This window comes from Xyrauchen texanus, chromosome 27 (genome assembly GCF_025860055.1).
Source record: "Xyrauchen texanus isolate HMW12.3.18 chromosome 27, RBS_HiC_50CHRs, whole genome shotgun sequence".
NCBI classification, from domain to species: Eukaryota; Metazoa; Chordata; class Actinopteri; order Cypriniformes; family Catostomidae; genus Xyrauchen; species Xyrauchen texanus.
In genome coordinates this window covers 30,256,503-30,282,208 of record NC_068302.1, presented here as the reverse complement: position 1 = coordinate 30,282,208, position 25,706 = coordinate 30,256,503, and the positions used below count along the sequence as shown (strand labels likewise).

Sequence of the window (25,706 nt, the reverse complement as noted above, 5' to 3'; positions counted from 1 at the left end):
TTACTAAGAATTGGTGTCTGGCGACGGAAAACGAGGACAATTCTGTTTCAGACCGTACATGCAATGGGGATTTTCTGCACGCGCAGTAACATGATTTAAGCGTTTTCATATGTTTCAGTGTGGACGAGCAACTTTTGGAAAACGCTAGTGTGGATGGAGAGCGTTTTGAAATGAAAAAGACATTTTCAAATGTATCCGGATAAATTTAGACGTAGCCTTAGCTAATCATCTTCGTGTCACGATGGACCTTTTTTCTGAGCTGATGGACATGACGTAAGCCTGTGCTTTTGCACCATGTCTGACTCGACAGCTCTAAATACAAGTAAATATTGTAGGCTTACCATAGAGAATCGGGGTTAGACAAGGACAGGGGTTTCAACACAGATTTCTTTTTTTAACTTTTGTAAATTGAAACCAAAAAATATTTCATAGTGCAGCTTTAAGAAAGTAAAAGAGGTGAATTTTGATTTCATGTTGACCACAAATCTTTGCTAGCGTGGGCGGGGATGCATGTGTTGGTGAGAGCATTCCAAGGCGTTTCAGTATACAAATAAGGACATGCTTCTCCCTGATGGAGTGCCCCTCAAAACACCTGCCTCCATTTTCAGCTCAGCTAAATCCCTCAGGATGAAAGAGAAAAAATAAAAGTTTAAAGGGCCAGAGGCCTTGAATGTAAGTCTGTGAACTCACTTTTGGAACTTTCAGAAACTGCTCTGTGAAGTGCTGGTGTAGAGGACTAAAGGTGATTTGAAAGAGAACCATGAAGAAAATGATTGACAGCTCATCCAGGAAGAAAACTGTGATCTGATAAAAAAAAAAGAAGATGAGAAGGAAAGAGAGAAAAAGAGCATAGATCCAGAAGATTAAAGAGAACGCAGTTTAAGCAGAAGAGAGCCTTGATTAAATATGCCACTAAGGTAGTTAGTGACACGGGCTATACTGGTTTAGAATCTGGCTGTTAGCAAATGTGTGTCAAAAGATTAACCCAGGTCATATTCTCAAATAATAAAGTAAAACGCTTCAATAGACAGTTCAATGTTAACTTAATGTTGCACATTAGCCTATACCGGTGCCAAAGTACTACCACGGACTCAAGCGTCATAATACCTGTGGATCTACAGTGTTTTTCATTAAATATAGTTGTATATGCGCACCTAAAGCATATGCATTGAGATGCTGATAAGAGAGCAAGGATTATCAAGACACAACCACCAAAGACCTTCACTCCTTGCTTGTCTATCTTTTTTAAATGTATGCAAGGGCTAGACTGACGTATTTGACCATTGCGTCGTGTCTCTCTGTTTTTTCCAAGAATCTATAGCTGCAGGCCAGAGATCTCCAAATAGGGGCGGGGTCTCCAAATAAGGGAGGAGGTACTCCATAAGTGGGCAGTGTTACTCAAAAGGGGCATCAATTCCACTCATGGTTAGGTTAGGGGTTCCCCATATCTTTGCTGCTGGTTTGGAGTTCCCGCCCCTTTTTGGAGCTCTACCTGCTGCCTGTTTTATTCATTGCACTGCATCTGTTTTAGACCAAGATTGTATGTAATCATCACTGCTTTGCACACATCTAAAATTATGTGCATTTTTTACCTTAAATTCGATGAATTTGACAGCCTGAATGGATTCTCTCAACCTACTTTCATGAGGTATTCACCTGGTATGCTTTTTAAACAGTACTGATTGAGTTCTCATGTATGCTGGGCATTTGTTGGCTGCTTTTCGTTTCTTTCTGGTGCAACTCATCTTTTTAAAAAAGTTTTTCAAATATTCGTTTTTTTTAAATAAAAAACATCCTCTGTATGCACAAGTTACAGTATACAGGTATTTGTTACAAAACTAATTTCAAGCTTTGAAGCATGAGCCTTTAGATTGAACAGTTTTAAGATCACAACAAACTTAAATCCATATATCAATCCAAGTATGTCTGAACTTTTATCTGTTTATCTGGTACCTGTAATAGCATTTTCCTCAGTTGTGTTTATACTCCGTATACTTGAATAATCATATTTTTTGCTGGTTATAAAAGTGACAAAACATTTGAATAATCAAGAATATATATGATTAACTTATCAAATATATACCATTATGAATGTAAATGTACTGTGGTTATTAATTCAACACTCTCATTCTCTCCCTTTCTCACATTCCCACTGCAGGGGCTGCACAGACGTGCTTTGCTGTGTGATCTTCGTCATCGTCATCCTCGGTTACATCGCTCTGGGAACAGTGGGTGAGTTACACTCATTAACGTGCGTTTCAGCAGTGTTGCTTGCGTAATACAGCTTATGAATCCAGCGCTATTAAACACCCAAATAGAAGCAGTGGGAAAGTGTCAGTCATAAACAGCAGCCTAATGCACAGTCATTATGTTCACTTACACTTAGTATGTGTCTGTTTTTATGTGTACAGTCATTTAGTTCATTCTCAAAAAAGCGAGAAGACTCACACAAACCCATTTATATACTCTGGCATTTGATTTGTTACATAATTGATGGTTTTAAATGTGGAGCCTGTGGTTAATACAGTCGGAGGCTCTTCTCTGGGAGATTCACAGCTTGCTGAGTGTAGGATCTGTCTATTTTGGTAACACACCATCTGTGATTGTTATAAATGCTTAGGAAGCATTGACTGTGGACTGTTTTCCGATCAGCAGTGGGTCCGTGGAATGTGAGGCTCCCTGTTTCTCACTCTTTTTTTTTTTTTTTTTTTTTTCCTCATGCTAATCTCATTCAGTTCAACTTTGATGCCTTAGCGGTTTAATCCTGACTAGGCTTAAAGACTGGCTTGTCTGTTGCCATTGAAGTGCACTGACAACATTTTTAGGGTTAAGGTGACATTCCGTGACCCCAATAGCACAGAAATTCACTTTCACATGCAGAATTGACAATGGTACTTGGGAAAGATTGATCATTGGTCAGAATCATTGTCTTCAGAGCTGCAGTGTGTTTGGTCAGTTCACTGAAGGCCTGAGTCATAGATATTCAGTTACATTTAGAGGATGTCTAATGATCTGAATTAAATTGAGAACGTTTTGGCCCGAGCAAGTGAGAGTTCTATCAAATGGAATGAAAATCTCTCTCACACTGCCCTCAAGGACAGTGGGACATGTTTATTGTTGGGCCCTGAATTAGAGGTATGCTTCATTTTTTTTGTAGTACAACACTAATAATGCTGTATAGTACCAAGCTTTCCTTAGATTACAACATGTCACATGTCAACCACCTTACAAATTTACACCCATAGTTCTCCTTTTACAAGCACTTAGCATATTGGTTCTCTCTAATCACAAAAAAATTAAATAAACCATTTATAAGAATGATTCATTAAAATATCTCTCTGTCCATTCCTTCACCACAATGAGTCTAAGTTCAGTGTAGCACTGGTTTCTGGTACAAAATAAAGGATTTGTTGTGTGTAGATGTTGAATAAACAAGGAATAATCTGCCCAAAAATGAAAATTCTTTCATAATTTACTCACCCTCATGCCATCCCAGATTCGTATGACTTGGTTTCTTCAGCTGAACACAAACAAAGATTTTAAGAAGAATATCTCAGCTCTGTAGGTCCAAACTATGCAAATGAATGGTGGCCAGAACTTTCAAGCTCAAAAAAGCACATGAAGGCTGCATAAAAGTAATCCACATTACTCCAGTGGTTAAATCCACATCTTCAGAAGTGATATGATAGTTGTGGGTGAGAAGAAGATCAATGTTTATGTCCTTTTTTTTTTTACGATAAATTCTCCTCCATGCGCAGTAGGTAGCGATATGCACAAAGACAATGAATCGTCAAAAACAAAAACAGAAGAATGTGAAAGACAAATTTGAGATATTGTAACATAGACCCTAAATATAGATCAACGTTTTACCCACATCTATCATATCACTTCTGAGTATATTAATTTTAACCACTGGAGTCTTTTGAATTACTTTGTATGCTGCCTTTATGTGCTTTTTGGAGCTAAAAGTTCTGGCAACCATTCACTTGCATTGTATGGAAAAATCTTTATTTGTGTTCAACAGAAGAAAGAAAGTCATCCACAGATAATCTTCATTTTTGGGTGAACTATCCCTTTAAAATTAAGACATTATCCACTGCCACTGCATTGAAAAAAAGAGGAGGATCGGTTTGAAAACATTTCCTTTTGTGTTCCATTTAAGAAAGAATGTCAATATGACATAATTCTGTCATAATATGTCAATTTCAGAAATAATTTTTAATTTTGGGTGAGATGTTCCTTTTAATAATGATTTTTTTTTTTTTTTTATGTCTGGTGTTGTTTATGTTTAAAGCTTGGATGCATGGGGACCCACGGAAAGTGGTCTACCCAACAGACAGTTATGGGCAGTTCTGCGGACAGCAGGGCACTCTTAATGCGTGAGTATAAGAGAGACAAACTAGGTGTTATATAGCCTTTATACTTTAATTAAAGGTGCACGCAGTAATTTTTTTAATGTGTCATCTTAGACTTAGACTTGACCCCTAGCAGTGTGAATGCAGCGTCATTCAAACGCAATTGTTTTTAGTTATTGATGCCGTTGTAGAAATTCACAATTCACAGTCAGCCATGATTAATTTAATCCATGAGTTAAACTGTAGTATTTGGCAGGTAATGTGATTCTAACATGGCAGCCCCCATGATCCTCTCCATGTAGAATAAAACATATTTTATAAGCTCACTGATTTGACTGGAGTCTTCATCTCATGTGAGTGCTCATGATTTTATACATATGTTTCAAAATAACAATTCATTTCTTTAGGAGCAAGACTTTTTTTAATAAGGAAAAAAATTACTGGGTATACCTTTTAATACATAAATTGTATATAATATTTGAAAATTATCTCATAACTATTATGAAATTAATGTTTTTTAGATTTTGGTTTTCTTAAAAACTGCTTCTGTTGCCCTCCACAGAAATAAAGCCATATTATTTTACTTCAATATTTTACAATGTGCCAATCCTACAGTCCTCATTAACCTTCAGTGCCCTACAACTCAGGTAATAAAAAAAATGTGTCTGCAAACCTTCACTGTTTTGTGTTCTATGGTTGTTAACTCTATTTTGCTCTGCCTTGTTTTGTTTGTGCTGTTGATTGAGTCTCTTCCTCTTTTCTTCTCTCTAGCTGTGTGTATCCAAGTGCCCGGACAGATTTGCCACATACATAGACATGCAATACAACTATAGACGCAATAAGAGCTACTGGGAATACTACAAGCAATTCTGCAAACCAGGCTTTAATGACCCTGATAAGGTACCTTGTAGACATCATGCATCTGTAAGAACCAGAACTTCACATAAATTCCATTAACATTTATGCATTTGGCAAATGCTTTCATCCAAAGCAACTTGCAGTGCATTAAATATATACATTTATTTCACTTTTACTTTCCCTGGGAATCAAACCCATAACCTTTCTGTTACTTTTGTTTAAAGTTTAAATGTTTTTGAAAGTCTCATTTCTAGAGGAAAATTAATTATATGCCTATTACAGTCAGCAACACTTCTAATGATGCCAGTTTGTCTGATGCTTAGTTAGCAGATATGTCACATGTGTGTGCAACACCAGTGCTCCGTGTGGCATCTTATATTTTAGTAAATCATTAGCAGGCATCCTACGTTTAATCATGTGTCAGTGCATAAATGTACCAAAGCAATCCATCAATGGATTTATTCTGCTGAATCACAAGATTTTGACACATTTACGTGGCAGTAAATGCCATATTTAGAACCACACATGCTGATGCTCTGTGAGCCAGGGCTTACATACTGGAGAGGATACAGGATGTTATATGATGCAATGGAGAGTCTTTTGTATAGTACCTTTGTCCCACTTTTCTCTTTTGTTTGGCAGCCGGTTGCTCAGGTGCTAAGGGATGAAGATTGTCCCTCCATGATTGTGCCAAGTAGACCATGTGAGTATTTTTTCTGCTTTTATGTGAACTCTTTATTTATTTATTTATTATTATGCAGGATAATTTCAAGTTTAACTGCTAAACTAGAGTGCATTAGGTTTAAATGAATATCAGCAGTCAAAATTGTTCAATTGCAAAATGATGGTAGTGAGCAGAATAAGAAAAGGTTTGAAGAGTTTCAATCTGAAGATTTTGAGAAGTGAACTAATGCTAGTGCAAAGAAAACCCAACATTTATGGATATTAAATGGGCAAGATATGTCAGAACATGTCTACTGGTAACACATGATGAGTTATGAGCTAAAAGTTTACTAATACTAATGATTAATTGTTATAAACAGATAATTGTGCAGCAGGAACTCTGTAGTCTCTTCCTCCATGCAAAGGTTCAGACCATTTGAGGTTTTTGGAGCCATTATATCTGCCTAGATGTAAACATTGTGAGGAACAGAAGAGATTAGAGAGAGAAAATGCCACAAATTCCCACTCTGCCAAGGCTGAAATGTCAGTGTGTCCTCTGTGTCTCTAAAAAGGAGGCACAGAATAATACAAAACCCTTAGAGAGCTGCTGCTTATATCCTCTGTATAAGAGCAGACATACACAAAGCTGTCCAAACTTCTTAAATATAATGTGCAAAATAAATCCATCAGAATTAAAAATGTGAATTTCAGAATTCAGATTACATTTTGCTCTATTCTTTGCTGTCCAGTTCTCATGTAAAAGTCTTTTCATGTTTTTGGTCAGTTCTCCAGAGGTGTTTTCCTGATTTCATCACCAGAAATGGGACGTTAACTGTTGCCAACAAAACAAGCTTCAAAGATGGACTCGGTAAAACCAGGAGTGTCATCGATCTGAGAGACGCAGCAAAGTGAGTCACATAGTATTAGCTTATATGTATTATAATTTCTTTGGAAGTTCAGTGTCACCTCACCCGTGTAAGCCTACGTGTTAAAAATCGGTCTGTTGAACAAATCAGCAGCAGCATTACATTAATGTATTCCAGCACTCAGTTGTGCTACAGACATTGTGAGTGCAGTATGAGTCAGAGAAGTGAACAGTCGTGCTGGCCTGGTGTGAGCTTGAAATATGAGCTTAGTTTAGTTACTCTTCAAATTCAAGAGAGAGAAAGCTATAGCTTGATATTGACAAAGATCATTCAGTCCACAGCCAAATGAAAAGCCCATTTCTGAAATAATATAGAATGGTATAATTGCCCAGCATGTCCTAACTAGCCATAATGATTATTTATCTTTAGTGTTCTTTGGTTGGTTTCCTTTTTATATTTGTATTGGTGTGATTGAAGCTGAATATTTGAGTGTCATATTGCAGCTTGATATTAATCTCTGCTGCTGAATATGCAGATATACAATAAGTGAATAATTTAAAAACATTTCTCCAACGTTTGTTCTTAAATATACTGTCTTTCCAGGCAAGAGAAGACAGTTTTATCTGGGTATGACATTTGGCCTTACAAAGGTCAGAGAGTGTCTGGCCTTTTAAGGCGTGTGAATAAATCAAGCTATGCATGCTTGCATGATTTTCTGCTGCCATAACAACACTGATGTTAACGCTTGGGGTGAGATGTGTCCTGAGAAAAGCCTTTATAATAAGTCTGTCTCGAAAAGATTGATATATAAATTTGCTAAATGGATTGCTGTGGAGTTACGCCAGTGATAGGCTGATGATAGTCTAATGATTAGACAATACAAAATGTGGCTTAAGAAGGCAATATAGTGTTCATTTCATTCCCTTGAACATAATTAATATAATTAAAATCCATTACATTATTGTGGCAGACGAGTAAAGCATTGATTAAAAATGCTCTCGTTGTCTGCCACGATTTATTATTAATTATCTTTATTATTATATGTATATTAAATATGTGAACTGTATGCCAATGATTGGCTTATGATCAATAATATGGTAGTAAACAATACACTGTATTCTAAAAGCCACTTTTTGTATTGTCTTATCAATTATTAACTCTTCTGCCATAAGAATGTAATGCATTTTAATTATCTGAATATTTTTTATTTATATATATATATATATATATATATATATATATATATATATATATATATATATATATATATATATATATATATATATATATTATTTCATCATAATATATTGAATTAGTGTTATATGAGGGGCTTTCTCAGCAAATATTTGTATATGCGATTAAATGCAATTAATTGAGATTAATTTCTCAGGACAATAAAATAAAAATTTTATCGATTGACAGCCCTAATTAAAATGTTTTTATTTGGGTGCTTTTCACAGCAAGTATTGAAGTATGCAAATGAATCACAATTAATTAATCGGCATATCATGTAATTAATTAGATAAAAAATCTAAAAATTGTTGATCTACATACATATACATCTGGCAGAAATCTTTGGGCATTGCATTTTTCTGGTTTCTTAATGTCTCGTGCTATGAACGCCACCTTTTAATAATAATAATAATAATAATAATATATTTATGTTGTATAGCGCCTTTAAAAGTAGTTTTCTCAAAGCGCTTTACAAACAAGCATAACAGCAGAGAAATAACACAATGTAAATAAAAATAAGCACATAAAATTAAGATCATGTAAAAGCAATCCTAAAATAAAATGTTTTAAGAAGAGATTTAAAAGTCACTAATGTTTTTGCTTCCCTGATGTCGGCCGGAAGGGAATTCCAGAGCTTAGGAGCATAGACAGAAAATGCTCGGTCACCCCACGTATGAAACCGTGTCCTCGGAACAACCAAAAGACCACTCTGAGTGGAGCGCAGATTGCGACGTGGTGTGTAAGGGATTAATAAATCAGTCAAATACTCCGGTGCCAAATTGTGCAGAGATTTATAGGCCAGCATAAGGATTTTAAAATCAATACGGTACCTAACAGGCAGCCAATGCAGGGACTCCAAGACCGGGGTTATGTGGTCCCTAGCCCTGACCCCAGACAGCACTCTAGCAGGTGAATTTTGAAGATATTGCAATTTATCCAATGATGATTTAGATACCCCAGCTAGAAGACCATTGCAGTAGTCAATGCGCGAAAAGACAAAAGAGTTTATCAATTTCTCAGCTACCGAGAAGGACAACATAGGACGTAGCCGTGCTATATTTCTAAGGTGATAAAGTGATGTCTTAACTGTATTCTGGACAAAAGGCTCAAATGACAGTGTGGCGTCAAATATGACACCCAGATTTTTTAATTTGATCTTAAACTCCAGTGTAACGCCATCAACAGATAGAGTAGGAGACCCAACCTTCCGCAGTTGATGAGGAGATCCAAGGAGCATAACTTCTGTTTTTGAGCCGTTTAGAGACAGAAAATTATTGGACATCCAAATCTTTATCTCAGCAATACAGTTAGAAAGATGCCCAACGTTCACTTGCTGACCCGGTCTAGTATGTATATAAATCTGTGTATCGTCAGCATAACAGAGATAGTTAAGGTTGAGAGATTGTAGTAATTGACCAAGTGGATAGATGTACATACTAAAGAGTAAAGGACCCAAGACTGATCCTTGTGGAACACCCGTATGAACAGAACCAACATTGGACCTATAACCACCCATAAAAACAAAGTGACTGCGATCAGTGAAATAGGACTTGAACCAGTCAAGAACAGTCTCTGACAAACCAAATACATGTTCGAGACGATTGAGTAATAGGGCATGGTCAATAGTGTCGAAGGCTGAACTGAGATCCAAGAGAATGAGAATGGATGTGGAGCCAGAGTCGGAGGCAATTAGTAAGTCATTAGCGACTTTCACCAATGCAGTCTCAGTGCTGTGTAATTTCCGAAATCCTAATTGATGAGGCATTTAAGAAATGTTTCAGATATTATTTTCTCTAAAGCTGCTTTGAAACAATAAGTATTTTGAAAAGCACTATAAAAAAAAATTATTTAGAAATGTATCTTGACATTCTTGATTTCTGTTCCCTTCCGTTGAGCCCTGTCTAGCTGTTTTTGAATAAAAGAGCGTGTTCTGTGTGAACGATCCCTAAGAGCTTAAAAGCATGGGCAGCATCCTAACCGATTACTTTTTGGATTCAATTTCTGTTACTCTCAGAAATAGGGTAATTTACCCTCAGAAATGTAGACACTTTTTATGCTATCATCTGCAAATGCTTTTTGAAACAACTCTTGACTTTTTACCTGATTGCAGAAAGTCAAGGTTTTCACTTCCTGAGTATTTTTTGTAACATGTTCAATGCTTCTTTTTTGTAGCAAAGTTACAGCCATGCAGCAAGGAACAGAAAGATTTTTTTTTTTTTCAACTTTGAAACTCGACCTTGTCCTTCAATTATCTGCAAACTAACCTTCTTCACCCACATTCTGCACCTGCAGTCTCTCTAAGAGTATGCAGATAGGACAACATCTCTGTGTTGCAACAAGGTTCTCTGTCTCATCTCATCTGAACCTATAAATTCAGGTTGCCTTTCAGATATCACTCTATCTTAAAGAGCTTTTTTGATGGAAATAATGGCAAACATAAAGAAGATGTGACTTAGTGTCTTAACAAGGTTGTTTTTCAGGCAAGGGAAAAAACATGTTCTGAGTGCAGGAGATAAAAATTCTCATGATACCATGATAAAATAGGACGCTGGGGCCAGGGCTGGACTGGTAATCTGGCATACCGTCATTTTCCCGGTGGGCCGATGCACTTTGGGGCCGATCAGGAGCAGACTGGCCATTGGGAGAACTGAGGGGTCCGGTGTGTCGGCTGCAAAACGGCCGAATGCACCGTGATAAGCTAAAATTAGCCACCGCGTTATGCAGAGGACAGCCCCCCACTCAACAACTTTTGGGCCAGATGCTATGTAAAATCCTGGGCCAATTTCTCTTCCCAGTCCAGCCCTGGCTAGGACACATTGCTTCTCCGCTGCAGAGATGCACTTCATGAGATCCAGCCTCTGTTATCATTTACAAAACTACCTAACTTCTGTAAATACAAATATGCATCACATAACTGTTTAACATATACATTTAACTAGCTTATGAATGATAGAATCAAATACATCAAAATTTTCAGCACTAAACACTTCTCTCACCATAGACTCTCACCAACTGCATAGTTAATTTGATTGAATAAAAAGGAGCCTGTGAGGGATAGAAATACAGTCTGTTTGAAACATTGAAAATATGCGTTTGAATAAATTCCAGTGGAAGAAAAACTCCAGAAAACGTGGATTGTGAAATTTAGACCTGAGCTACAACCATAAAAGCATTGTGAAAATTGGAACTTGTAGCTTAGTTTAAGGCTATATGCACATTTATGTGGATTACTGCGTTTTCATTTCGAAACGCTCTCCGTCCACACTGGCGGTTTCAAGCGTTTTTCAAAAATCTCTCGATCCACACTGAAACGTATGACAACTTTTAACTCCCTTTAATGTGCATGCGAAAAATTGCCATTTCATGTACTGTTGAAACGCAATTGTCCTTATGTTCCATCGCCAGACGGCAATTTTGAGTAAACTTCCCATTGCCTTTTGATGGAGTGCAAAGGTTGTACAAAGTAACATATATCTTTAACAATACTATCAAAGTGAATAACAGGCACAACAACACCTCTACAATATGAGCACCATCTTGATTGTTTTGGATCACATGGTTGAATGGTTGAACAACCAATACGTCATCATTTTCAGATTTCTCCATTGTCAATATCAAAACTACAATGCAAAGAAGCCGTTTTCAAATTTCCCAATTGGTAGAGCGTTTTCTAAAAGCTCAGTTTTCGCTTTTAAACAAACGCTGTCTCAGTATGGACGAAAAACCAAAATGTCTGCTTTTATCTATTTGATAGTGTAGGGACTACTCAGAAAATCTGAAAAAATTAACTTTTAGCAGATGTAAAAACTTAAATAAAAGTATTTATTTAAATCTTTCTCTTCTGGAAAAACAGTCCAAATAATATTTATGATTTCATCTTGTGCTCCCAAATCGCAAATCATAGTTCATGGCTGTTTTCAAATAAGTATCTATATGTCCCGTGTGAACTGACTGTTTCAATAAGAAATGTGCTCTTTGAGCCATTTCATGTGGACTTCAAAACAGTACTGTACTTCTTTTACTCACAGCCTCATTTTTGTTTGTGACAAATTAAAAATGGCATCTAATGCACTTTAAGCTTTTTAGTCCTCCAGTGTGCATGAAAACAACCCATTGTGGCTTTTTCATGAATAGAGGACAATAGAACATAGCTGATGTCTTCTTACACTGGTATCATTCATGTGAAACACCTGATAACACCTGTGTGAAACATCCACCTGACCACTACAGATCCATTATAACCAACCATAGAGAGTGTCATTGCTTCTTAGTTTTAAACAGAACTGTATGGCATGTTTATGATTGACACTATTTGTCTGTTCTCTCACAGTGGCATCACCAGCCTGTTGGATGCCAAGGAGGTGGGCATCAAGATCTTTGAGGATTATGCCAGCTCATGGTTTTGGATCCTAATGTATGTATAACATCAATGTTTGACCTTTAAACTTGTAAACACTGCAGATGCTGCATAAAAATTAGTTTGTAGACCTGCTTTGTGTTGTTCTGCGCAAGCTTTTCTTTAAATATTGCAATGTTATCTGTTTGTGTTTAGGCATATTTTCACAGCTGTAGACATTTCTGAATCCTGCTCTGTTCTCCAGGGGTCTGATGGTGATCTTGGTCATCAAATTGTATTGATAGATTAGTATTGTATAGCTGATATGTGGTTTTATGGATGTTTTCAGTGGTCTGGTGATAAGCATGCTGGTCAGTCTGCTCTTTATTCTGCTGCTGAGGTTCACTGCAGGCGTTCTCTTCTGGATGGTCATCTTTGGGGTCATCGCAGCAGGGGGCTATGGTTAGTGATTACTACTGAACACTATAGACTAAACTGAATGTGGCTGTAAATATTTACATATTAATTTACTTAACCACATGTGAAACCTCACCAGACACCCTAACCTTATAACTGAATTGAAGGGATAGTTCAGCGAAAATTTTTTTTTTTTATTTCATAATTTACCTAATTTCATTCCAATCCCATGTGACTTACATTAACAACACTAAAACAAGGCAAGTTCTCGTGTCTACATGTGTGCCAGTGTGAATGAGCTTCTTTCATGCACTACTGAACTGAACTCAACATATGTCAAGATTTTCACTGAAAAGTGACTTACATGGTCTAATTTTACAATATTTTTGGATTCTTTTTTAAGCTTTAAATTGAGACCCAATGTGTCATGTGTTCACCCACTGTGTCCTGACTGTCCCTTACAGGAATATGGCATTGTTATTGGGAGTACAGTTCACTCAAGGGGAATCCAGACTCTGATATCACCATCTCAGACATTGGATTTCAGACTGACTTCCGCGTTTACCTTCAACTGAGTCAAACCTGGCTGATATTCAGTAAGATTTAATTAATTACTCTAATATGTGAGGTCTCGTAGTGAAGGGCACTATTGTGCAGGTTAAAATTCAAAATGCAGCAGCACTGTCAGATGAATGATATGAAAAGTTCAGTTTGACAAAAATAACTGACAGATTTATATTTTGCCACAGTGATCTCCTTGGCTGTTATTGAGGCTATCATCATCTTAGTGCTGATATTTCTAAGAAACAGAGTTCGTATTGCCATCGCTCTGCTAAAGGAAGGGAGCAAGTGAGTATTGCTTTCTTCTTTCCTTCCTTCCTCCCTCCCTCCTTCCTTTTCTTCCTTCTGTCTTCCATTCTTCCTTCCTCCCCTTTCATCCTTCCTGTCTAGCTCCCTTCCTCCTCTCCTTCTTTTCCTTCCTTCCTTCCTTCCTGAAAATGGAAAAATGCCTGAAACAAAGCTGTCAAATGCTATTTTCATTTTTGCATCTCTTTCTTTCCTGCAGGGCGATTGGCTGCATCATGTTGACACTGTTCTATCCCATCATCACCTTCCTGCTGCTGGCTCTCTGCATAGCTTACTGGGCCATTACAGCTGTGTATCCAAGTCTTTATCTTTAATGCTCGATTTGGTTAAACTTCTTTTTTTTTTAAATATTCTGTTTTGTATAAATTTTGAGGAGAAGAGAAATTGACCAAAATTATCAAATTTGACCAGAGTGTACACAGCTGGTTTGGTGTCAAATTTAAACTGCTTTGATCATAGTTGTACATTAAAGATATTTTTTATAGCGCCCCTATCATAAAAAATGTATGAAATTTTGCATGTGACCTCAGAATGTTCTGTTGTCGATGTGTACTAGTTCTTGTTTTTGTTAAGAATATTCCACACACCCTCCCTGGTTTTGTATTGAACAGGCAGTTCTTGCCATTGCAAAGCCTTTCTATCAAACTAATCAGAGAAGTTTAAGTTTCACCCCGCTATCTTGCATTTGCACTCGGTATGGACAAAAGTGTTTAATTCAGACATTTATTTAAATGTTGCCTCAAGCATATGGCTGAACACAAAATTATGCATTGATAAGTCCCCTTTCTGCTGGTCAGAGTTGATTGTGAGGGGGGTTTCTACACTCGGTGACCTATATGAGAGTGGAGTGTTGAGATCCAGCTGGCAGCCATTTTTGTTGATTTTGTCGAATCGTAAATTCAAGGATATGTTAGCACTTGACCCAAAGAAGATGCTAATTTAATTTGAACTTGATTTGAACTGAGTTATTACAGTTTTTATTTTAATTTTATTTTTTATAACACCCATTACAGTTTTTATTTTAATTTTATTTTTTATAACACCCTCTATTGGCAGCTATTGGGGCTGGGGTTTTTGTGACCATCCTGCCAAATTTGGTATCTCTAGGACTAAAAATGTCGAACCTACTATGCCTACAGCTGTTGGGTCCTTAACCACAACATCTTTCAGATTTCTAGCATCATCTGGAGAGCCAGTGTACAAAGTAATGTCAACACTGCATGACTGCAAGTATACAAACCTCACTTGTGACCCAGAGGTAAGTACTAACAGTTTCCAGTTCAAGCTTTGAGTCCATTCATGTTGATTTTGAATCTGTTGAATCTAAATTCATTTGTGTCACTTTTATTAATCTTTGTGTTTCTCAAATGTTTTTCAGACCTTCAGCCAATCAAACGTGACTAAACTGTGTCCGGGCTCCCAGTGCACATTTGCTTTTTATGGTGGAGAGAGTGTGTACCACCATTACATCTTTGTTCTTCAACTCTGCAATCTGTTTGTCTTCCTCTGGCTGGTCAATTTCACCATCGCCCTGGGCCAGTGCACCCTTGCAGGTGCTTTTGCCTCTTACTACTGGGCCTTAAGAAAACCTGCTGACATTCCACCTTACCCCTTGGCTTCATCATTTGGAAAGGCTTTAAGGTATGTTGCCATCACTGGCTTAGAAGTACAGAGGTTATTGTAAACTTTCTGTCTGTCCAAATCTGATTTGTGCTATTCTCTGTTTGAGGGCAGTAGAGCTACATTACATTTTTTTAGCAGGACTGTTCCAGGCTCAATACATGTTAAGGTCAATCAACATAATTTGTTCTGTAATGTTGATTACCAAAAAAAATAAATAATTTGATCAGCTCTTATGCTTATATATATATATATATATATATATATATATATATATATATATATATATATATATATATATATATACACAGTTAAAGTCAGAAGTTTACGTACAATTTAGCCAAATACATTTAAACTCTGTTTTGCACAATTCTTGACATAAATCATAGAAAATATTCCCTCTTTTAGGTCAGTTAGGATCACTACTTTATTTTAAGAATGTGAAATGTCAGAATAATAGTAGAGAGAATTATTTATTTCAGCTTTTATTTCTTCCATCACATTCCCAGTGGGTCAGAAGTTTACATACACTTTGTTAGTATTTGGTAGCATTACCTTAAAATTGTTTCACTTGGGTCAAACTTTTTGGGTGGTCTTCCACAAGCTTCTCACAATAAGTTGCCCCCACAACATGATGCTGCCACCTCCATGCTTCACAGTTGGGATGGTGTTCTAAGGCTTGCAAGCCTTACCCTTTTTCCTCCAAACATAACGATGGTCATTATGGCCAAACAGTTCATTTTTTTTTCATCAGACCAGAGGACATTTCTGCAAAAAGTAAGATCTTTGTCCCCATGTGCACTTTCAAACTGTAGTCTGTCTTTTTTATGGCAGTTTTGGAGCAGTGGCTTCTTCCTTGCTGAGCAGCCTTTCAGGTTATGTCAATATATGACTCGTTTTACTGTGGATATAGATACTTGTCTACCTGTTTGCTCCAGCATCTTCATAGGTCCTTTGCTGTTGTTCTGGGATGGATTTGCATTTTTCGCTCCAAACTACTTTCATCTCTAGGAGACAGAAAGCATCTCCTTCCTGAGTGGTATGATGGCTGTATGGTCCCATGGTGTTTATACTTGCTTACTATTGTTTGTACAGATGAACGTGGTACCTTCAGGCATTTGGAAATTGCTCCCAATGATGAACCAGACTTGTGGAGGTCCAAAAAAATCTAAATCAAAAGTAACAGTCAGTATCTGGTGTGGCCACCAGCTGCATTAAGTACTGCAGTGCATCTCCTCTTCATGGACTGCACCAGATTTGCCAGTTCTTGCTGTGAGATGTTACCCCACTCTTCCACCAAGGCACTTGCAAGTTCCCGGACATTTTTTGGGGGAATGGCCCTAGCCCTAGCCCTCACCCTACAATCCAACAGGTCCCAGACATGCTCAGTGGGATTGAGATCCAGGCTCTTCGCTGTCCATGGCAGAACACTGACATTCCTATCTTGCAGGAAAGCCTGGTGTAACTCTGGCATTTGTTGTTGCCGCCATCCTATATCTGTCCCGCAGGTGTGATATTCGGAATGTACCGATCCTGTGCAGGGGTTGTTACACGTGTTCTGCCACTGCGAGGACGATCAGCTGTCCTTCCTGTCTCTCTGTAGTGACAATTTATTGCCCTGGCCACATCTGCAGTCCTCATGCCTCCGGCACGTTCACGCAGATGAGCAGGGACCCTGGGCATCTTTCTTTTGGTGTTTTTCAGAGTCAGTAGAAAGGTCTTTTTAGTGTCCTAAATTTTTATAACTGTGACCTTAATTGCCTACCATCTGTAAGCTGTTAGTGTCTTAACGACCGTTTCACAGGTGCATATTCATTAATTGTTTATGGTTCATTGAACAAGCATGGAATACTTTGTTTAAACCCATTACTATAAAGATCTGTAAAGTTATTTGAATTTTTACAAAATTATCTTTAAAATACTTGTTTCTTTTTTTGCTGAGTGTCTAATATATATATATTTTTATATATAAAAATATAGATATTTTTTATTTTAGGCTACAATGGATGTGAATGGGGCCAATTTATAAACATTAAAATACAAACTGTTTCAAAGGTATAGCCACATGATTTTATGATGATAAAATTGCTTTCTGGAATAGCATTATCAGCCTTGCATTATCATGACAACAAAGTTGTAATATTATCTAAAACTTTACATAGTTAAGCTTAAGCAATTTTATTCAATGTTTGGGTAACATTTCACAATAAGGTTTCATTTGTTTACATTAGTTAATGCCTAAGGTATAATGAACTAACAATGAATGATATATCTTTTACAGCTTTTATTAATCTTTGTTAATGCTAGTAAATAAAAATGCAATCGTTCATTGTTAGTTCATGTTAGTTAGTGGATTAACTAATGTGATCTTATGAAGAAAAAACTAAATACTATATGTTGAAATTAACATTGACCAAGATTAATAAATGCTGAAAAAGCAATGTTCATAGTAAATTACTAATATTAACTAATGTTTATTAACAAATGGAACTTTATTTTAAAGTGTTACCAATGTTTATGTCTTGTCACTGTACTTTTGAAACTGTGAAATTGTAAATGTCTTACAGTAGCTGTTTTTTGTTTTGTTTTTTGTTGTTGCTTTTTCTTATAATAAATGAGAGACAAAAATATATAGAATTTGTTTTTGTGGTAATCAACATTTTGCTAAAAATGCTGTCGATTGAGCTTAACTTGTATTATTGAACCTGGGACACTCCTTTGAATAATTCAGTGAAAACTTAATTCAATGGAAAATATAATATTGCAGGTATCACACTGGCTCGCTTGCATTTGGAGCTTTGATTTTGTCCATTGTACAATTCATACGGATTATTCTGGAGTATCTCGACCACAAACTGAAAGGTAAAAACTAACATTAGACTGAAAAAATTATGATAAATGAACCTTGGGAGCATTGTCTTCATAATTTCATCATCAATGAAGTAGTATTACAAAAATAATAATAACGTGTTTTCTTTTCATTGGTTATCTTCTAGATAAACCCACATAATACACATTTCGGCTAGATAAGTTTATGTAGAATGGGCTGTGTCTAATGATGTGGTTGTTTCCTCCATCTTTCTCGAAGGTGCTCACAATGCTTTTGCGCGCTTCCTGTTGTGCTGCCTCAAATGCTGCTTCTGGTGCCTTGAGCACTTCATCAAGTTCATGAACAGGAATGCTTACATTATGGTGAGTCACAATCAACACACTTTTTCTAGAAACACGGATTACATAATTTTACTTTTGTTTTTTATTTATATAATTTGGGTTTTTAAATTCAGCATGCTTTTTGAGTGCAGACAGACAGGAGGAGTCTACTGATGTTGCTTGTTCTTTCTGATTTGTGTCTTCAGATTGCAATATACGGCAAGAATTTCTGTGCCTCAGCACGGGACGCTTTCTTCCTTTTAATGAGGAACGTTATGAGGTAAAAATGAGCACAGCTGAAACAATTATAATCCTGTCTTTTTGTGAATGTGCGAAGCTGCAAGGAGCCTGTCACACACATTAAATAATGTTTTCTTTTTCTTGTCACAATAACATTGCCCGGATGCTTTTAGTGTTACTGTTGCTGTAATTTGAGTTTTCCTTGATACAACACTGTATCATCCATGGTTTATCAAAATGTAATTCCTCTAAATGCGGCCTACACACGATAAAAACACTTCTATTTTGTTGTCTAATGTTTTTCCTTATTGTCTTTTGAACTTGATTTCAACAATTGTCTGTTATTATAATAGAAGTCATGTGTGAAAAAATACATTTTTTCAGACGCAACTATTTTTTATTTTTTTCATCAATTTAATTGCAAGTTCTTGGAATATTCCTTGATTTAAAGTATCTTATTTTAAGTTCTAAGGCTAAATATGACTATTTAAAGCACCTATTTATTATTCTGTGTGTTTTCTCTAGAGTTGCTGTTCTGGACAAGGTGACTGACTTCCTGCTGTTTTTAGGCAAACTGCTGATCTCAGGAAGTGTGGGTAAGTTGACTTTTCACTCAGCATTATACAGACTTGTTATATTTGACAAGGAATAGCATGCAGACATGGAGATAAGCATCCTTAGCTTTTCTAAATTTTTTAATTTATTTATTTTTGCTGAATATTTTTGATATTAATTTGTTCTCGCAGGTGTCCTTGCTTTCTTTTTCTTCACCCGCCAAATTCCGGTTATCCAGGAAGAGGTGCCATCATTAAATTACTATTGGGTCCCTCTACTGGTGAGTGAAAGCATTACAACTTGCTAATGCCGTTGAAAATATAATTTTATTTGTTGTTACAGTTATTCCTTAAATTTCTAAGAATTTCTCAAAACCTGAAAATATCAGGGAATTTGAAAATTGTGATTTCTATATTAGTGAATAGATTTTTTTTTGTTCTGCCCAGCTGTTAAATATGTAATTGGCTAGAAATTTGTCTTTGTGAGTGCAAACTAGAAATCCATATCTTGTAGTCAAAAACAACTGGAAAAGCTATTGAAATTAATTTTGTCAAAATGTTTGGTAATCCTGATTCATTCATTTTCCTTACACAGACTGTGATATTTGGATCTTATATGATTGCACACGGATTCTTCAACGTTTATGCCATGTGTGTGGATACATTGTTCCTCTGCTTCTGTAAGTATGCCTTTCTACATACACAATATTCAACTGGTTATGTATGTTTGATTAACAATTGCCAAACAGCATTGATATTTTCAACATTTCTTGGGTTAAACATGTCTTTTATAAATTCCCACTGATCATTTTCTCTCTTTATTTTAACTTCAATCTTTGCGTTTTCTAATATTTACAGTAAACTGATTTGATCTCTATGTATTTAGGTTGAAAGCTTGATTACTTGACATCATCTCAAACTTCCAAACTACTAACTAACTCTTTCCTCTCTTTCTTTTTTTCCTTTTCCTCTCCACGCTGCGGCTTTTCTCCTTCACTCTTCCACTCTTTTTTTGTCCATCTGATTTGATGGGACACCCTTCAGGTGAAGATCTTGAAAGGAATGATGGCAGTCCTTCTAAACCTTATTACATGCCTCCCGGATTGCATAGGATACTTAAAAAAAACTGATAATGCAATCCAAAATTATTGTATGCTGTGTCCTGAACTTCCCATCTCAGTGGGACTTAAAGAACATTGCTACTACTGTAGCACACTGCATCTATTCTGCAGCCAGGCATGGCCTTCTGGAATATGGAATCAGGAGCCAATAACATCCCTAGCATTCCATCCCTTCACCTTTGAACTATCTTTGCTGCCTTTTAGCTTTACTGTTTTTTTCTACTGGTATTACATTATGCCCATCATTGCCTTACCCACTTGTCTAACAAAATTAAAAGGATAGTTCACCCAAAAATTCAACTTTTGTCATTGTGTTGTTCCAAACCCATATGACTTTCTTTCTTCCATGGAACACAAAATGAGGTGTAAGGTCATGTTAGCCTCAGACAGTACTTTCACAGCATCTTTTTATATTTGTAACATATAATAAACGTGAATGGTGATTTAGGCTGTCATTCTGCCTAACACCTTCTTTACTGCTCCATGAAAGACAGTTATTACATCATGAGGGGGAAATGATGACAGAATTATTATTTTTGGATTGAGCAATTACTTTCAGGTTTGATAATACTCGGGTAACCAATAATTAAGCAAGTCAAAGTGGAAGGCTTTGTTCTAGATATGTACTCTGTAATAAGTAAAGATCTTGTATCTTGCAGTATCTGTTAGTTTCCTTGTACTCTTTGTGTACAAAACTTGATTTTAAGCCAGTTCTGTTTTATAAGCTCATACAGTACATTGATGTGCACATGGATGGACTGATATTAATCTGTGAGGCACATACATTTTATATTAGCTTTGTCATAACATAATTGCTAATGTCCATTGTATGGAAGGAATCGGAGTAGTTACAGTGTATATTCTCTTATAACAATGTTTTGAAAGAATCTATGAATTTTCAGGTGTTCTGATGGCAGTATTTAGTAAATGTGCCTAGTTTTAAAAGGAGGAGTGTTACTCTCCTTTGTTTTGTTTTTTAGTTTTTTTTTGCAATCAACCTATACCTTTTTCAAGTTTATGTAAGGAATATACAGTATAATCCTTTTTTTGTAATTTTGTAATGTTCTGACCAGGCTTGTTCCTGTGTCTACTCTGTGAGGTTCGGTACAAATATATGTCTTTTAACGGGGAAGTTTTTGTAAAAAATTAAATAAAAGTGTTTTTCCTTTAGAATAAAGCTGATCTAAATATTATTGTTTAATTCACATTTTTTTTTTTCCATACTTCATTATGTCAACAAATAAAATCAACATTGTTCATTTCTATTATGTATGTCTATTAAGAAGAAAAAAAAAAGTATAATATAGAGTGATGTATGAATATTATTGCATAAGATCAAACAAAGTGGTATTTATATGAAAGAAAAATAGTGCAAGCACACTTTTAAGCAAAAAAAAAAAAATCTTAAAAGGAAATTTGTTGGGAGTTTAAATAATAAAACTAAAAAAGATACTGCTCAAAATTAGGACAAAGTATTTTGACACTTTCAAGGCTGTCAAATGTTAGTGGAACATGTCCAAAGATAATGTGATGAATTGCACCTGCTAGGGCACCTTTGCAAACTTTACTGTACTAAAATGACTTTTGACAAGTTGGTTAAATTAATTGCAAAATTGGCAAAGAAAAGTTGCCAATTTACAAGTTTAGAGAAACTGTTTAGTCCGTATGTTTGCAGATGCCGCTTAATATTTATCTAGTGATTTTTATCTATGCAATGGATATGGATGTGTCTTGAGTGTCCAAGTACTTTTTGGGGGCCAATGTGTATAAACACTTTAATTAATAGTGTAAGTGTTTTTATCAAATGCATGTCAACTTTCTCCAGTGAAGTTCTTATTTATTCCCGTCTTTGCCTCTGGTGCAAAACTCTCAGTAATGATTGGTCTTTTGTAATGTTGCTTGTGCTCCTGTTCACAGTGATGGATCTAGAGAAGAACGATGGCTCAGCATCCCGCCCCTATTACATGGGCAGCAGTCTGAGATCTATCCTGAACAAGAAGAACTGTAAGAGACCAGCGGAGAAAAGAAGAGGTAGAAAAGAGTAGAAACAATGTCAAAAGAGACATTGACCAAAATGTTTCCTCAGAGTTAACATCTATGAACTTTTAAGGCTGGTAACTGCAATGATTAAAGCAGTATTCAGATATTTTGATCTCAGTAGATGATCAAAGGTAGAAATATAAGAGGGTTTGATCCGACGCCCTTTTAATGTGTTCATTATAAAGTATTGATTATTGTTATTGAATCAAATATTGTTAAAGAAAGCATAACAATCAGAGTTGTGGTGCTGACAGTTGGTCTCCCATGTGGAGCTTATGGCCCATGGCGACCTTGGTTCGAATCTGGCCAAGGTCACATCTCTATTTCTCTATTTGTTCTCAATAAAGGTTAGATTTAGTGTACAGCAATACAGTAGGCAAAAGAAAGCATTACAATGGGAAAAAAGGCTTCTTCTTTACTGTATTCCTGTGGGTCTGTCAAGGCACTCGTCAAAGTCACAGGCAACTAAAATGATAAGCTTTTAGCATAATGTCAACTAGGGTGAATAGAGGTAAAGTGGGACACTTAAGCACAGTTATCTATCAATATGTGCATAAATACTGCTAAATAATTAAGCATTGCGTTTATCATATACTTGTATGGGATGACAATGATGTAGCCATTTGTATCATATTTTAATCAACACCATTGCTTGAAGTGGAAGAAAACAAGTGCAGGTACTCTCCTTGTAAGTATTAAACTTTTGTTTTTGTTTTTGACTGAACTGGGGCCAAACTTGTTTTATCCGTATTTATCTTACCTAACACTTTTTATAACTAACATGTTAACATGTAAAAACAAAATGGTTAATAATGTGTTTATTTACATTGAAATAGTATTTAATTATGTTAAAAACGGTATTTAAATAAGATTTTCAAGGGCTGGTCATAAATTCCTTCTTAAGATCTGGCTGAAGTTCAAATAGGTTTTGATTAGCTTTACTTTGAAAATAAAAAACATACAACGTAGGGTTATTGTTTATGAAAACTGAGAAAGAATATTTAGATCTGCAAAACTCTGTATCTTTGTCAGTATCAACACACATATGAGAACAAAACGGGCATTGTCTTTTTTTTAATCCTCCTATTCAATGAGGGCAAAATTTGCATTAGAAACTGTGAACAAACTGATTTGATGATGTTTAGGATTGAGAACAATGTACTGTAGAACTAAACACTGTTAGGATATATGCATAGGCAAGATCAATGGCAATTCACATAATCTTTTTACGAGCACTTCAGAAAAGAATGGAGAATAAAAGCACATTCTCCTATGTATTTTCTTTGAAGGTTCGGGTTTCATCATCATTTTGCCTCTTGTAAAAAAAGGTTGTGCATATGAGCTGACATTACTTCTGTAACAGCTTTTATTTTTTTAAGTCTATAGTCTGTAGTTTTGACTGCACCCAGCAGCTAAGCAATTTGCATAAATACATTTGAGTGAATAAGACGTGATAAAATGTGCTCACCCAAAAGTTGCTGGTTCATGTTTTGGAAAATAGTGTAACTGAACTATGGCCAGACAAGCTTAAACACGTGCGTTCCTCTGGAACTGGACCACAGCTAGCTTGAAAAGCACCGATAATGTTGCACATGTTGAGTGTTGTTAAATTCACTGCTGAGTTTTGGTCAGAGAGCGTTCAGATGTGTACCACGATTTAATCAAAATCCATTGGAAGTTCAGAAAAAGTGATTTGCGGGCCACATCAAATCACTGACTTACGTTAAGTAAAGACGTTGCATCGTACCAGGAGACTCTGAAAGTGATGGTACACAAGAAAAATGTATAGAAGTAAACTATAGAAGTGCAGGTTCTGCGTACCACTGCGTACCGCCCCACTTCAAGCACTGAACAACACCAATGACAAATTATCCAAAATGGTCCCACTTTACCTGTATACTAGTCACCATGTCGGTGCCATATTGCAAGGTTTTTGAGATGTTTTTAAATATGATGGAGATCATTTACTCCTTTTTGCTTTCTCCTTGCTGTTCATGTGTGTGTACGGGAGAGAGATGGAAAACAACCTGTTTGCATGCGACTGTCTTTCCTTCTTTTTGTAGGTTTTAGTCATTTTATAACCATTTCTTGTCTTTTATTAGAATATCCCATGCTGTTAGCACCCATTTGGGGTGAAATTACCACTTCTCTCATATTGAGAAAATTACAGGTGACACTAATTCAGTATTCACTAAATGAATTTATTTCTTAACTTTAATAATTTGCTGTTTGTAATAGCCGTTCAGATGAAGTGCCTTTCTCCAACATGTTAACAGCTCTCTTAACCTTAACACATGTTGGTATAAACCATTTTCTGCTGTGCAGAGCTTATAATTCTATTTATTCCTTCACTACATCCTTTTGTTAACCATTCATCCAACTGAGATCTCATCAGAATGAGTGTTCTTTACCAGTATGAGGTTACACCCCACATTTCTTAAGAGTGTGGTTTCATTGTCTATTCACACTTCATTTTAGCCAATGATTTAGTAGTTCAATTAAAATGTATTCTTTACAAGTTTTGTGTTTTTAAAGAACACTTGAAAGTGAACAGTATTGCAGTGTGTGGAATGTTACGCAGCTGTCCTTCTAACATTATTCAGCATTGAGTTCACCTGTTTTAAGAAAGTGCAGAGAGATGTTGTTAACAAAGCAGGGATTTCCTTTGTCAAACCGTTATTATTAGTTTCTTCATCTTATTGCAATGTAACTGTTTAATTCTCTTCATTATTTACAACGAGGTAAGCATGCTTTTATTATTTTTGTGAACCTATATCATGCCATTTTGCGATGCTTAACATTTTGTGATGTAATCTGAGTGCATGTGTGGATAAAGTTCATAAATAAAGAATTTCTGATAGACACATAAAAATAGTGCAAGTTATTAACATTAACTTAGACCACATGGGGTAAAAACAAAAAACACAATAATAATTGAAACCTTTTTAAACGTTTGAATAAATTAAATGCAAAAACAGCAACTGTTCCAATTAAACATGTCAAGACAGTTATTAACACACTGTACAAACAAAATAAAATGGCTATGCATGGTGACAGTAGCAAAACTTGTAGTTTTATGATTAATTTTCATCAACCATTTAAACCAATTCTTTAGGTCATACAGAAAACCTAATTACCATTTTAACTTCAAATCTTTCTATAAATGTTGGCGTGTCAGAGAATTTCTTGTTCTGCATTAATTATAGTTCCATCTTGGAAGTAAAGTTGACATTACAATGTGGCTGCCATAATTTAGACACTGTTTACAACTGAATTTTACTATAAGCATTTAATCAGAATTTAAGAACAAGAGTCTTAATAGGGGAGGGGAGCATTCAAGGGAGGTTTAGCTGCTGCTGATTGGTAGATGTGTTGTTTGGTGGGAC

General features: G+C 36.0%; 1 protein-coding gene across 3 annotated transcripts in view; it reads left to right on the top strand.

The window, feature by feature from the left end:
* Nucleotides 1-25,706, top strand: part of LOC127620913 (choline transporter-like protein 5-B) — a 60,465-nt gene that overhangs the window by 22,933 nt on the left and 11,826 nt on the right. The window contains exons 3-23 of one of the 3 annotated variants that reach the window (XM_052094259.1): nt 2,159-2,232; nt 4,295-4,379; nt 4,918-5,002; nt 5,127-5,255; nt 5,856-5,916; nt 6,661-6,784; nt 7,346-7,369; nt 12,306-12,389; nt 12,661-12,773; nt 13,193-13,324; nt 13,478-13,577; nt 13,795-13,887; nt 14,766-14,853; nt 14,974-15,236; nt 17,983-18,077; nt 18,304-18,407; nt 18,572-18,645; nt 19,131-19,201; nt 19,352-19,440; nt 19,755-19,839; nt 22,198-22,311. In XM_052094259.1, the coding sequence (XP_051950219.1) occupies nt 2,159-2,232; nt 4,295-4,379; nt 4,918-5,002; nt 5,127-5,255; nt 5,856-5,916; nt 6,661-6,784; nt 7,346-7,369; nt 12,306-12,389; nt 12,661-12,773; nt 13,193-13,324; nt 13,478-13,577; nt 13,795-13,887; nt 14,766-14,853; nt 14,974-15,236; nt 17,983-18,077; nt 18,304-18,407; nt 18,572-18,645; nt 19,131-19,201; nt 19,352-19,440; nt 19,755-19,839; nt 22,198-22,311 (2,087 nt within the window). Of the gene's footprint in view, nt 1-2,158; nt 2,233-4,294; nt 4,380-4,917; nt 5,003-5,126; nt 5,256-5,855; nt 5,917-6,660; nt 6,785-7,345; nt 7,370-12,305; nt 12,390-12,660; nt 12,774-13,192; nt 13,325-13,477; nt 13,578-13,794; nt 13,888-14,765; nt 14,854-14,973; nt 15,237-17,982; nt 18,078-18,303; nt 18,408-18,571; nt 18,646-19,130; nt 19,202-19,351; nt 19,441-19,754; nt 19,840-20,203; nt 21,535-22,197; nt 22,312-25,706 lie in introns of those variants that run through there. The other 2 variants (XM_052094260.1, XM_052094261.1) reach the window with 2 other exon arrangements.